The 15,057-nt window shown below is 41.0% G+C and overlaps 1 protein-coding gene across 1 annotated transcript in view; it reads left to right on the plus strand.

Annotated features, from left to right (window-relative positions):
* Positions 1–3,488, plus strand: part of Tmprss4 (transmembrane protease, serine 4) — a 33,812-nt gene extending 30,324 nt beyond the window's left edge. The window contains exons 10-13 of the mRNA XM_005378227.1: positions 1,186–1,284; positions 1,557–1,699; positions 2,374–2,523; positions 2,953–3,488. Of these exons, the coding sequence (XP_005378284.1) occupies positions 1,186–1,284; positions 1,557–1,699; positions 2,374–2,523; positions 2,953–2,964 (404 nt within the window). The 3' untranslated portion in view covers positions 2,965–3,488. The remainder of the gene's footprint in view (positions 1–1,185; positions 1,285–1,556; positions 1,700–2,373; positions 2,524–2,952) is intronic.
* Positions 3,489–15,057: the final 11,569 nt, after the last annotated feature.

A 15,057-nucleotide genomic window follows, 5' to 3' on the forward strand; every position in this document is an offset into this window, starting at 1 on the left:
CTACAATATCCCTGCCAACGCATCAGAAGCAACAATGCTTCAACTGCTGCTGCACAAGTGGGGAGCTCATTACTCTAAAGCAGCCCATAGAGTCTTGGAACAGTTCCGTTAGATGCCCCATGCTTATACTGAGTAATTTTCCGATTAGTATTTCCAACCCTGAGGGGACCACAGGACATAGGCACCCAGGGGAAAAGAGAGTTTCCCTGTCAAATAAGTTTAGGAAGTTTGTCAGAGTGTAATTCCATTCTTGGAGTGTATTCGCTTATTAAAGGTATGAAAAGTATTTTAAAGGATCTATTGTATTGTATGAAATCCACTTTTTTCAGGGGCAGTGACTGAGGACAGAACCCAGGGCCTTCACACTTAGCTATGTCTCTTTTTTGAGGTAGGGTCTTGCCAAGTCTCTAAGTTGCCCAAATTAGGCTCAAACTTGCAGTCGCAGTCCTCCTGCCTCAGCCTCCCGGAATGTTGGGATTACAGGCATGTACCACCATGCCTGATTGGAATCCACATTTTTTAAACTTATTTGACCATAAAATCTTTTTTTTTTCATACTACTTCTCTTAGTGTCCCACAGAACAAATGGCAGGTTCCTCTTGGAGGGCTTAGCTGCCAGGGTATCCTGAACTCTGGTTTTCTTTCAAGATTTTTGACTGTCGTTTGCTTTAATCAGCCCTGGTAAGGTGATAGATACAGAGATGACAGCCTTTGAAAGGAGAGAGTTCCGGAGAGAAGGGGGCATGCGGGGCCCTGTGGGGAGCACCAGGTCAGCGCAGGTTGGGGTGGGGGTTGAGCACAGCCCAGAGGCCTGACTGGTTTCCAGGTGAAGGCACTGCAAGGTTGGGTAGGTGAATTTGAGCGAGCTTGGGAGGCGACAATGAGAATAATTCTCCAGGCCAAAGAGGTTGGCCTTTAGTTGTCAAGGCCCTGGCTCTGGGGTGATGCAGGGAAGAAGAAAATGCTGGATTTGTGTGTGAGAGTTAGATCAAGGATGTGGCTGGTGATGTGGGCTTTGGATTGGTTGGTTTTGCCTATTAAGAGTATGCCCACAGCCCACTGGTTTATTATCTCTAGGAATTTGCTAACCAAGTCTCTCCTAGATCAATAAGCTCCCAAACAAAATACAGACAATTCTAAAAATATCAATAACACGGAGACTTCCTCTTCCTCTGTTCCCAATAGGCAAAGTCAGGCCCATCTGCCTGCCCTTCTTTGATGAGGAGCTTGCTCCAGCCACCCCACTCTGGGTTGTCGGATGGGGCTCTACAGAGCAGAATGGAGGTAAGTCCTGGGCCAGGTCTCTTTTCTCCATGACTGACCCTATGATGCTAAACTTTACTAGAAAAAAAAATCTTGTAGGGCAGGAGGTGTCCTGGTATGAGGGAGAAGTTCCCATAGACCATGGGAAAGAGAATCAACTTTCAGAAGAGCCCATTCTGGAAGACCAAGCCCCAAGGCTCTTGACATAAAGCAAAGAGCTTTGGTGACCCAGAGAATTAACCTGGGCTAGAAATAGAAGATAAGAATGAGAATGTGTGTTTTCACCCTCCCAGGGGAGATGTCTGACACCTTGCTGCAGGCTTCCGTACAGGTCATTGACAGCACCCGGTGCAATGCGGAGGATGCATACCAGGGAGAAGTCACTGAGACGATGCTGTGTGCAGGCGTACCGGGCGGTGGTGTGGACAGCTGCCAGGTGGGGCCTCCAAGGTTTGTGGGGAGTTCTTTGGATAAGGATGTAGGTTCTAGAGAGATGTGAAAACCCAGATGCTGAGTACCTCATATGACACTTTGCATATGATGGACACTCAGTATGTGATGAAGGGTAGTAGGGAGACAGCATAGGAAGAAAGGAATAGTCAGGTAAAGATATAAGAATGGGTGAGTGAGCAGATAGATGGATAAATTGATCCAAACTAACAAAGATTTCAATGTCTTGTTCACATACGGATGGTACTACTCACCCTTCCCATCCACCCTTAGTTTTCATCCTCTGCAGTATTATGAACCCCTTGAGGACAGGGATGCCAGGTGTGTCAACTTAGGTCAGCTTAGGAACTTCCCAGTGAAACAAAGATAACCAAGCTTCCTTAAAAGGAAAGGCCCATTAGAGCCTTCATTTTGCTAGTGTGAGTTGTGACTTTCTGAGCAATAAAAACAGCCAACCCACAACTTACTAGACCACAGGCAGACCCTCTTTGCCCCTGGAGGGAACAGTATTTGAGATGCAGAAACAGCATGAGCATGGGGAGGATGGAGGAGCAGAGAGCACCGGGGATTGCAGGGGAAAGAGGCGCCAGTTCAGGGAGAGGAGGAAGGAGGCCACTCCCTGCCCTGCCCTCCCAGCAGCTCCTATTCTGACTCTCACAGGGTGACAGCGGAGGGCCCCTGATGTACCACTCTGAGAAGTGGCAGGTGGTAGGCATTGTGAGCTGGGGCCATGGCTGTGGGGGCCCAACTACCCCAGGAGTATACACCAAGGTTACATCCTATCTCAACTGGATCTACAGTGTGCGGAAGGTGAGCCCATGTCCCACCGTGGTGCCCTCCCTCTCTTCCTCTACCCTGGTCATCCTTAGATTTGACTTCAGTGGGTCTGACAACACTTACTATCTCAAACTTCCCTCCCAACAAGCTGTCAGCCTGAGATCCTCCATTAAGGCTGTAAATCCTTAGGTCCAAGATTCCTGTTAAATGCAAGTACCTTAAGCTATGGAACCCACTGAGCTCTACCATTCTTTCTCTTCTTACAGAAAGAGACTATCAGATCCTTTCCAGAGAGATTCTGATAAGGAAGTGGGTGGGAGAGCTAAGGAGACTTCCTGGTCCCTGGAGAGTAGAGAGAGAGGGGGCAAAGAACTTCAGCAAGGGAAGACAATTTTGCACTTATCACCACTTCGTCAGTTTAAAATCATTTGGCTTTCTCTTCCTTGTTCTCTTTCATTCTAGTCTGAGACGTAATGTTGCTGTCCCTCTGCAGTGCTGAGCTGCTTCCCCTTCCCCTCCCTACGTGGAAATCCCCCAGAAATCAGACTCAGAGAAAGAGCTTTCTTGGGCACAGCTGTCTGCCTGCAGTCTCAGGATTTCTTGGACCAACAAAGGGCCTCTGTTCCTGAAAAATGCCCCACACCCCAAAGGTACCCAGAAAGAAGTCAGCTTCCTTCACTCAGCCACCCCCAGGAGTGACACAGTGCACTGAACAGAACCAGCCTGTGGACCAGGCGTCGGAGGCATTGCAGAACTGAGAAGGAACCTCTCTCTACCAACTGGAAGTGGGTCTTTCATGAGAATGGGAACTGAGGACTGCGTGGAGGAGGGAAAGGTCTGACCAGCCCTCTCCTCCATCCATCCCCAAGCCCACTGGAGCAAGGAACCGGATGTAATGTAAAATGCATTGTCCTACTGTTGACATGACTACTGCTAGCTATCACTGTTACTGTTGATACCTGTATGGCTGCTATCATTAAACAGGTGTGTGAAATCTTTGGCATGAGTTGAAATCTTTGGGGGCTGATTTGATAAGTACTAATGCTTTATTCTTTAGCTTGGAGATCAAGGGTCCTGAGGAAGTGTTTCTCAAAGTAGAGGCAGAGGGAAAATGAGACATGGAGACCAGTCCTGCTGAGTGAAGACAACAGTGCATTGCAAACAGAGGACGCCAGAGTGCCCAAGTCTCATTGCTATCCAGGCCTTCTCTCTTTTTTGCCGATCTGTTGAGGGTTCTTTTGCTCAGTTTGGATGGAAACTACAAATTGACAAAAATGCAGCTCAGTTAGCAGCTCCTGGCTTTAAGTGCCAATGGCCCTTGACCACTACTGTTATAGCTCCACTGCTCTCAGCCACCCTTATCGGCTCCTCAGCAGCCCAAGCTAACCATTGGCCACTACCTGGAGCTCTCTCAGCCTCCTGATCTCCGCAGATCTCTGCCAAACATCGGCAGCGGCTGCCAGTTGCCATCACCAGTTAGCTAGTTAACTCCAGTCACCTGCTGCCGTACACTGCCACCAGTCAACACCAGTTATTGCTGCCAGTCACTGCCAGTCTCTGCCATTGATCTCCACTGATCTTTATCTTTTACTCCTGCTCTCTGCCACTGGTCTCTAGAACTCTCCAGAGTGTTTACAGCTCTTTTAAATATGATCTCCTTCGTCCATACTACACAGGATAAGAATCCTCAGACTTACAGGGCCACCAGTAAAAAGTTTTATTTGGACCTATGTAGTAGCACAAAAGGTCAGCACACTGGACGGAGCCCTCCTGGACAAACCTAAAGGATGTGAGGGGAGCACTGCTTATATACAGTAGCAGTAAGGATTGTTCTAAGTTTCAAAGAGTCATCTGGGATTGGTTTACATTCAGATCCAACCCTAGGATTGGTTCAAACTTCAAGCCTACTAGAGCAGTGTCATCTGAGCTAGAGTCACCAGGAGTGGCCACAGGGCAAAGTCATCCAAGATCGGACCATGCTTTAAGGCTACTGTAGCCAAAGTAGATATCACTGGGGGTGTCTAGGGCAGCTGCAGCTATAGCTGTCAGTCAGGGGATCCCCCTGTACCTTTTGGGAAAAAGGGAGGGGTCATACATTTCCTGTCTGTCTCATTTTTTCCATCCCTCCCTCCCTCCTTGCTGATATGGGCCAGGGGCAAACTGACTTTGGAGGAAAATGATTTAGACACTCAAAGGTGACATTCAAGCAGAGTCACCCAAGTTCCAAGAAAGAGATATTGAACCTCTTAAGTCGTGACTTCCACCCAGAAAATGCTCAGTGTTGTTCCTTTGAAATTTTTAAAGTATTACCTGCCAAGCAAGAAGTCCCTCAAGTTCTGGGCATTCACCATGAATAAGCTCCTGCACTCAAAACTGTTGGAGAATTAAATCCCATAGACTTCTCTGGCAGATAAATGGAGGCTCAGGTTTTCTGAGGACCCTTTTGGTATAGTTGAGTCAGAGCCTGCATAAAAAGCACACCTGTAGTTCCATCTACTTCAGAGGCTGAGGCATGAAGATCATCAGTTTGAGGTCAGCCTGGGAAACTTAGCTATACAATGCCTCAAAATTTAAAGGACTGGACATCTAGCTCAGTGCTCCCTGGTTTCGTCCACAGTACTAAAGAAAAACAAAGATCCTAGATAAAAGATACTGGTCAATGCCTTGTAAGACTCTTCGGAAATAATAAAAATCCACAATGACACAAAAATAAATAAATAAACAAACAAAATTAACAAACCATCAGAACCATGAGTTGAAATTAAAGTGAAGATCTAAAAGCAATAAACTCAAATTTTGGGTTGCCCTGAAACAAACCTCTCTGAAGGCTGAAGTCAGGACTAAGCCTGTACCCTCTACAGATGGGAAAGTTGAATCTGCTGCACCCCATGAAGCAGAGATGTCTGAGAAGCACAGGAGATTCCAAGTGGCAAATCTCTTAAATATCTCTAATCTTTAGAGCTTCAGGATTCTCAGATCCCTTAAATACAAGCTCAAAATTGAAGTTCAGAGATGATAATCATTAAAAACAACCAGTGTGACACCCTCAAAAACTACAGATGTCAGAATAATCAGATAACTAATTCACATGGACTATTTCTATGTGCCAGATATTATTCTAAGTGTATTGGTTCATGTAATGTTTACACAAACCTATAAGATGGTACTATTCTTATTCTCATGTTATAGATTTTTTTAAAAGCCAGGAGAGGTGGCACATGCCTATAATCCCAGCACTGGGGAGACTGAGGCAGGAGGCTTACCATAAGTTCATGGCCAGCCTAGGCTACATAGTAAGTTCAAGGCCAGCCTGAACTACATAATAAGATCTTGTCAGGGGCTGGGGATTTAGCTCAGCGGCAAAAGTGCCTGCCTGGCAAGCGCAAGGTCGTGAGTTCGGTTCCTGGTACCGGAGAAAACCCCCCCCCCAAAAAAAAGATCTTGTCAGAAAGAAAGAGAAAGAAAGAAAGAAAGAAAGAAGTGTTACAGCAAAAATTCGGGCTGTATTCCGCAAAAGACCAAAGAGAACAGACAAAGTTTTTAATTTAGACAGGTCACCTCTCATCCTGACTTGCAAGTCCGGGAAGTGGGTGTGGACCTGTCTTTGTTCCCAGGTTATATACATTTTTGGTTTCCATGGTAACAGAAAGGAATGTTATAGCCCTGGCCACATGTTGTTTTCCTTGTGCCATGTAACCAGGTCAGGCTTCGGTCATGAGCCCAACCACAATGATATATACTTTCTGTACTCTGTTTTATACGTCCCCCTTTGGATAACCATACATTTCCTTTATGGTTACAATGTTTACCTAGGGCCAGGAGATGGAACTGCCCAGGCAGGGTCACGGAGGGTTAACTAGGCCTAGGCACCCCCTTAATTTGGGGAGACATTCCTGGGCAGTGTTGATCTGGGGAATTAGCTCTTACACTGTCCCGGGAGTCTTCCCAAGGCACCATGTAGGCTTTTACCAAAACTATTTTATCTAAAATAATATGCTAAGAGTCACTGCCCCCTACAGAAGAAAGAAAGAAAGAAAGAAAGAAAGAAAGAAAGAAAGAAAGAAAGAAAGAAGAAAGAGAAAGAGAGAGGAAGGGAGAAAGGGAGAAAGAAAGAGAGAGAGAGAAAGAAAGAGACAAGGTAAGACCTAAGTCACTATGAGGTTATTTCTTTGCCTGAGATTATAGACTGATATATTGAACATGAGCATTCTAACTCCAGAGCTCATACTATAAACCACCACACTATAAGGATTCCAATATGAGAACTTATTAATGTTTAAATAAATAAATAATTTTTTAAATTGTGGTTTAACATGTACATAACATAAAATTTACCACTGACTATTCTAAGGGTGCAGTTCAGTGATTCATGCATTCACCTCGCTGAGCTGCCATCACCATCACCCTTGCACAGAACTGTTTTCACCTTGTAAAACTTAAACTACATCCAGTACACAGTAACTTCTCATTTCTCCCTGGTACCAACCATTCTTCTTTCTGCCTTTTTTTTTTTTTTCTTTTTTTCAGGGCCTTTAAACTGTGCTATATCCCCAGTCTTCTCAGTATTTATTTTGAGATAGGATCTCACTAAGTTTCCCAGGTGGAACACAAGCTTTCCAGCCTTTTGCCTCAGCTCCCTGAACCACTGAGATTACAGGCATGTGCCACCGTACCCAGCCTTCCAGTCTACTTTCTATGAATTTGACTATCCATATAAGTAGAATCACAGTATTTGTCTTTTTGTTCTTGGTTTATTTCATTTCACATAGTGTTCTAAGATTCATTCATGTTGTAGCACACATTAAAAGTGCCTTCCTTTTTAAAGCTGAATAATATCCCATTATTTACATCACATTTTATCCATTTATACACTAAAGAGCATTTGGGCTATTTCTATTGTCTGGTTATTGTGAATAATGCTGCCATGAACATGAATGTATAGGCATCTCTTTAACACTCTATATTGCTGTAGCATATGGTAATTATATTTTTTCTAATTTTTAAGAACTACCGTATTGTTTTCCATTGAGCCTGCACCATTTAGATTGATTTTTACATATATCAGCAGTGCACAAAGTTTCTAATTTCTCCACCTCTGCACCAATACTTTTATTTTCTGTTAAAAATACATTTTAACAATCAAAGAAAAATGACTGACAGATTTTAAAAACAATCAAATGGAACTTTAGGAAACAAAAGCTATAATGAGAATGGAAAGTGGAGTGGTTTAGATAAATTGCATTTAGGATGTAGATTAAGAGTGAAAGAATGAACTAGAAGACAGATTGAAGAAATTACTAAATGTACAAGAGAAAGATAAAATGAAAAATATGAAGACAAGGTGATAAGCAATACAGGCTAGACTGGTAAGGTGTAACATACCCTGGGCCCTGTAAAGACAGCAAAAAGATAATGAAAGAGAGATAATATCTAAAGGGATAATAGCTGAGAATGTTTTAAAACCTGTCTAAAATATGGGATAATAATAACATGTAAGCCAGGAGAGGTAGTTGTAGTTAAAATAATCTAACATCCTTAAACTGTTAAAAAGAGAGGTTAAATATTAACCAAAGTTATGTTACATAAAGTGTGTGTACTATACTCTAAGTAGTTGAAAGATCAACTACCAAAGAAATGACAATAAAATATTTCACTTCCAAAACAATAAAAATAAGAGATAAAGGAAAAACAAACAAACCAAACAATCTCAAAAAAAGAAGAGAAAGGAAGAAGAGAACAAGAGAGGTGGCAAAATATAGAAAAGTCAAACAAAAAGAATCTGCAAAGGGGGATGATTTTAAAAAGTGTCAATAGCCATAACAAATGTTAAACTAACCAATTAACAGAGAAAGATAATAAAATTAGATGAAACTGTTATAATTTGGGCCGTGAACAACCATGAAAGGCACATGTGCTGAAAACTTATCTCTAGCTTGGGATACTAGTGGGAGGAGGGTGCCTTAAGGAGGTGAGCTAAGTAACAAATGAATGTAAACTCAATCTGCATTATTTGTGAGACATACCCAATACCGAAAGACGTACCCAAAAAAAGATGCATTAAAGCTAAAAAGACGAAAAATAGATAGATAGATAGAAAAGTAAACATAGCAAAAAATAACCAAATTTAAACTGGTTATGTAGTATTTTTTGTTGTTGTTGTTGTTGGTTTTTTTTTGGTTTTTCTCCGGTACGGGGAACCGAACTCACGACCTTGTGCTTGCCAGGCAGGCGCTTTTGCCGCTGAGCTAAATCCCCAGCCCCGGTTATGTAATATTTTTAAGTAGGGTTTTAGGACAAAAAGACAAAACTAACTTTAGGATTAGAGAGTCACTACATAATCATAAAAGGTACAATTCACCAGGAAGATATAATAAGTTAAAAATTGTAAACAAAGAAAGAACATACACACAATCCTTTTCTCACTGCTGGAGTTAGCTGTTACCCCAAGTCCTGACTCTGAAACAGTGTTTAAAAGAGAAAATAATAATAAGCATTTCGTTTTGCCATAAGGTTCAACTTTCAGGTAACAAGATGACTCTAGGAAGCAAGGAAAGTACTTATTTTCTGAAAGTATAGCTAATCAATACAGAAGAGAGTTTCAAATCCACTGTCCTCAAATTCTAATGAAATCATTAATTCAGGTAGGAATTATTTATGAATATTAAAATCATTATGTGAAAAAGCAGTTTCTTTACTCTTTATTGAAATCCTACCCTCAAGGTGATGGTATTAAGAGGGCACGCCTTTGGGAGGCCATGAGGTATCCACCTCCATCAATGAAATCAGTGCCCTTATAAAAAGAGGCTTGAAGGAGCCTGTCTGCCTCTTCTGCCACAGAAGGATACAGCATAAGACACAGCTTTAAGCAGAGAACAAGCCCTTACCTTGTATATAATGTTCACCTGTCACTCCACAGTGTCCTTGCTAATCTTAGTAGGAACCTAGTTTTTAAGTGAAGAGATTAGACTGTTATCACCTTATCCACTAATAGTGAATACTGTATTATGTTCTTCCAAATGTTAATATGCAATACACTTTTATGCTGTATCACCTAAAGATGTATTATCAAAAATGCTAAACTTAAATCCCAGCTACTCAGGAGTCTGACATAGGAGGTCAGCCTGAGCAACTTAGAAAGACCCTGTATCAAAATAAAAATAAACAGAAATGTCTAGGAATGTAGTTCACAGCATTCCTGGGTTCAGTCCTCAGTATGGGGGAAAGGAGTGAAGATTAACATTTATATCTAATTCCCAGTTTACAGGAAATACATAAGAATTAAGAGAAACAAATTAAACTACATCACTTGTAAGCTAAAGGGTAAATCCAGAAAATGGGACATTTTACCACACAAATGATCCAATCTCTTCAACAAATCAATGTTATGAAAGACTCTTAAGAGACAAAACAATCAAGTACAAGGTGTGGAGCTTAATTGGATATAGAATTGTGCAAAATGTTTTTGGATGAAGGGGTAGTTGGGGAAACATGAATATGATCTTAATATTGGATTATACCAAAGAATTGTTCATTTCATTGTAAGTAACAGTGATGTGATAGTTAAGTAAGAAAAATGTCAACTTCTGGGAAGATGACAGAGTCCCAAGCAGCAGAGAAAAAGCATCTCCAAGATTTGGTGTCCAGACACTGAACCTGGCCTCTCTGAAGTGATAACAACAAAGCAAATGAATGAGGCTCTAGAAAAAATCAAATCAGAAATAATTTCTCAGATAACTACAAAGATGTTGACCACAATGAAAAACATGTTTAGTGGCCCAGAGCAGATACAGATTTTTTTAAAAATAGGAGAGTTTATGAAAATAATGGAAACCATGAATGCCCAACATAGGAAAGAAATGAAATCCATAAAATAAATTTAAGCAGATATCTACAAGATTAAAAATTGCATTGAAAGTATCCACAGCAGAATAAACCAATGTGAGACTAGAATCTCAGGCAGGCTTATGGTTACCAATCATGAAAAGAAATATTTCTGAAAAATAGCAAAGAACTATGAGAAATTAATCCAGCAGATGCTAGATGATGCAAAGAAGAATAATATAAGATTGAATGGAGTCAATGAAAAAGCAGGAGATAGTGCAAATGATATTTTTTTTATAAAAACCTCTTCACAGACATCATGGCAGAGAAGAATTTGACATACAAATAAGTAAGGCATTTAGAACTCCAATTAGCCATGATTAAAAAAAACTAAACCAAGTCATATATTAGTCAAGATTCCACAAATTCAACTAAGAACAGAATATCAAAAGATATTAGAGAAAAGAAACAAATCATGTATCTGTAAAGGAAAGCCCATCAGAGTCATGGCTGACTTCTCAACACAAACCCTCAAGTCAAGGACAGCTTGGAGTGAAGTATGTCAAGTGCTAAAAGAAAACAACCTCCAACCCAGATTGATGCACCCCACAAAACTATCTTTCAAAATTGATGCAAAAATAAAACACTTCACTGACAAAGAACACCTGAGGAAATTCATGAACACCAAACCAGCACTCCAAAATGTTTTGAAGGACATTTTGAGATAACAAGGACTATAACTCCATGAACCCCAATAAAATGAATCCAGGCAAGGCAAGCAATTAAATAGAGATGGAGAAAGGGAGCCAACAATAGGAAAATAACATGACAAGAATAAGTCAATATATGTCAGCTATACCCATCAATGTTAATGATCTCTATTCACCAATCAAAAAAACCAGACTGGTAGAGTGGATCGAGAAGCAATATCCAACAATGTGCTGCATACAAGAAACACATTTAATTCAACAAGAAATTCACAGACTGAAAGTCAAAGAATGGAAAACAATACTCCATGTGACAGGGACACAGAAAAAAGTAGGGGTAGTGTTATGGGTGGTACATTCTGTCAACTTGAGGAGTGTAGAAGCTTAACTAAGTGACTCAGCAGTTCTATGTCCTATGGTGAAAAGGACATGCCCTTCCTGCTCTAGGATGTTGTTCATTGTGTCAACTTGAGAAATTTAGAAGGTTAACTAAGTGACTAAGCAGGGGGACAGGATCCTTACTCCTGAGCCTGTGGAAGAGGAGGGCATGGAGATTACATGAGTACTACACATCCCTTCAGTAGGGATAGCCTGCTTACAATATAAGGGAGGAAAAGAGGCTTGTTCCCCCCACTTTTTGCTCTTGCTGCTGTTGTGCTACCTTGAGGTGTTGTCCCTGTGTCATGCCACTTTGCCTTGGAGCCAGCTGATTATGGACTAAAATCTCCACAAACTATAAGCTAAATAAACCTTTCCTTCCTTAATTTTGGGCATTGGGTATTTTGTCTCAGCAATGAGAGAAAAGTAGTCAAGACAGGTAGCTATTGTATTTGCAGACAAAATGGATTTCAAACCAAGACTGACTAAGAGAGACAAAGAAGGTCACTACATCCTTGTAAAGGGAACAACCCAAGAGGAAGAGATTGTAATGATAAACATATACGCAACAAACACCAGTGCACCCAACTATAAAAATAAATACTAATGGACATGAAAAATCAAATAAGCATTAATACAATTGTCTTAGGAAAGCTCAATACCCCACTGTCACAAATAGATAGATCAACTAGACAAAAAATCAACAATGAAACCAACCAGACTTTTGAAGAAAAATGTCCTTTTAGAGACTCATAAAAAATATTGGGGGTAAAATGACATAAAGTTGTAATATATTTAAAAATACTTTGAAGAAAAATATAGTTGAAGCCAATGCAGGAAAACATCAATAAATGCTAAATCTAGATGATAGATCCTTACTGTGCTGTTTGTCTATATATTCACAATTTTTCTCACAAATAATTCTTTTTTAATGTATATAAACACATTATATAATAGTCTCAAATTTTAAAAAACTACAAAAAGAAGTTGGTAAATCCATTCCATGATTTAAGTGTGTCCCCAAAACTTTAAATGCTGGAATCTGGCCCCAGTGTGGTGGTGCTGAGATGGTGGGGCATTTCTGAGGTGGATAGCGGTTAGGTCATTGGGAACACCAATGCAAGAGAGAGCAGATACAGCACTAGAGCAGATACAGATTTTTTTTAAAATAGAAGAGTTCATGAAAATGATGGAAACCATGAATGCCCAACATAGGAAAGAAATGGAATGCAACCAATGCAAGACCCCAAAAAAGATTAATGTGCTTCTTGAGAGACCATTGTTAATCCTCATAAAAGTGAGTTTTTATAAAAAGAAAAAGCCTGGCGCCTGACTTTCTCTGATTTCCTGTCTCACCATAGTATAACTCCCTTCTTCACACAACCAATTTCCTTCTATTTATCTACCATGATGGGACACAGCCCGTGAGCCCTGGTCAGGATACCAGTGTCATGCTGTTTGGGTCCTCTAACCGACAGAACCATGAACCAAATAAACCTCTTTACTTTATAAGCCTCTTTACTATTTGTTACAGTAGTATAAAACAGACTAAGACATTCCCTATCAGAGTCAAGATTTTAGCGCATTTCTCTCAATTATTAATGGGTCAAATAAGTAAAATATTAATAGAGAAGATTAAACAACACTAGTAGAGAAGATCAAATACAAGCTTGATTAATAGATATATAGAAATAAGCACTCAATACCTAGCAAATAAATATACTTAAGCATTTTTTACTAGTCCATAGTCAATAAATTTTTAAATTAGCAAGGGTACCAGACCTAGTTTTGTTCTCCCATCAATTTCCTTGAAGCTTTGCATTCATCCACCACCCTCCCACCTCTAGGCTTTAATCACTTGCCTGGCTTCTTGCTTTGAATGGACCCAGCTCTGGTACCTTCCATTCTTGCAGAAGGAGGAAAATTAACATTTTAAATAAAAATCTGCCCACGATGCCTGCCAAGACCAAGCAGACATGTCTGGCAAACCTGATAACAGAACAATTTTCCCTTTATGTAAACCCCTGTCTTTGCTGCCTTTGTAACTGATGACCTTGCAATGTAACTTCAAATATAATGGGACACTTCTTCCTTTGTGCAACTCATGCCTTTGTAATTAATAGCCTTGTAATGTAACTAAGATATGTAAACTCCTTCAGCAACCCGTGAGGTCACTCAACCCTCCAATCATACGCACCAAATCTGTCTATGTACCTCCCCACTCACTTTCCCTTTAAAAACCCCAAAATCCCACTGGGCAGGCTCTGACTCTTGGAGAAATCCTAGTCAAAAGCCCACCAGTATAATAAACTACCTTCTAAACATTCTCAGTGCTATTTTTCCCATGTTTGGTCTGTTTTCTGAAGCAGTAAAGCCCTGCTCAATGGCATTACCTCCTCTCCTAATACCACCACTGATCTCAACTTTCCCAGTGGCCAGGGCCAGGTTTTGGCTTGATGATCTCCATCTAAGGCATAGTGTGAAAGCAAAATGAACTCCAGCACCCAGAAGCAGCTGACTGTACCAGAGAGCTCTAATTTCCCCAGGGCTCCCTGGAAAGACTGAAACATGGAAAATTGTTCTCTGCAGGGTAAACACTGAATAATGAAAGGAGACAGGAAGGAGCCAGCCAATAAGTTCCTCATCCTTCTTCCCCAGGATGGAACTATTCAGAGAAGCTGTAGATACTCAGGGACTGTCCTTGTGATTCAGCAACTAGCCATGTTGTGGTGAAGCTGAGATCAGATAAGTAACATTGTCACTTGTATTTTACTCTTGCTTCCCTGGCATAGAATACACACACACGTGCGTGCACGCGTGCACACACACACACACACACACACACACAAAGTGTTAAAATATACTTTAGAAAATTTCCATGGGGGTTATACCCTAGTTAGAAAGATACAATAAACAAGTAAATAAGTATATGTCAGATGGAGCTGAATGCTTTGAAGGAAATAAGATCAGGAAGAAGTGACTGAGCTGGGTAGGAAGTATTATTAAAGATGTGATGACTGTGTTGGTTAGCTTTCCGCCACTATAACAAAATACTTGAGACAATGAACTTACAAAGAAAGAAGTTTATTTTGGCTCACAGCTATGGAGTTCATAATTTGAACTCTATAGTTTTTAGCCCATTGCTTTGGGCCACTGGTGAAGCAGGACATTAAGTGAGAACATATAGCATGGAGAAACCAAGTTTCATCAGCAGAGTACAAAAGAGACTAAGAAGGTGATGGTGGGGCAAGGGTCCCACCATCCCCTTTCAGGGTTCACTCTCAGTGACCTAAATCCCTCACCCCAGATTCCATTTCCCAATGGCTCCACCACCTCCTCAAAACAAACACCACTCTGAGGACCAACCCTTTAACAACCTGGGTCCTTGGGAGACATTCAACATCCAAACTATAGTGATGCCCAAGGAAATATTCTCAAGGAGATGACATTTGAGCAGAGATCTGACTGAACAAGAAAAATATATTCTGTAGCTATCTGTGGGAAGGGCATGCTGATAGAGGAACTGCATGTACAAAGGCCCTGGGACAGGAGCAGGCCTGATATTTGTGAGAACAATGAAACTAAAGTGGGCTGAGTCAGTAGGAGAATAACAGAAAGAGAAAATATGAAAGACGCAGTAGGGGCCAGAGCAATAGGGCCT

The sequence above is a fragment of the Chinchilla lanigera genome, unplaced genomic scaffold, assembly GCF_000276665.1.
Source record: "Chinchilla lanigera isolate Chin_1 unplaced genomic scaffold, ChiLan1.0 scaffold00011, whole genome shotgun sequence".
NCBI lineage: Eukaryota > Metazoa > Chordata > Mammalia > Rodentia > Chinchillidae > Chinchilla > Chinchilla lanigera.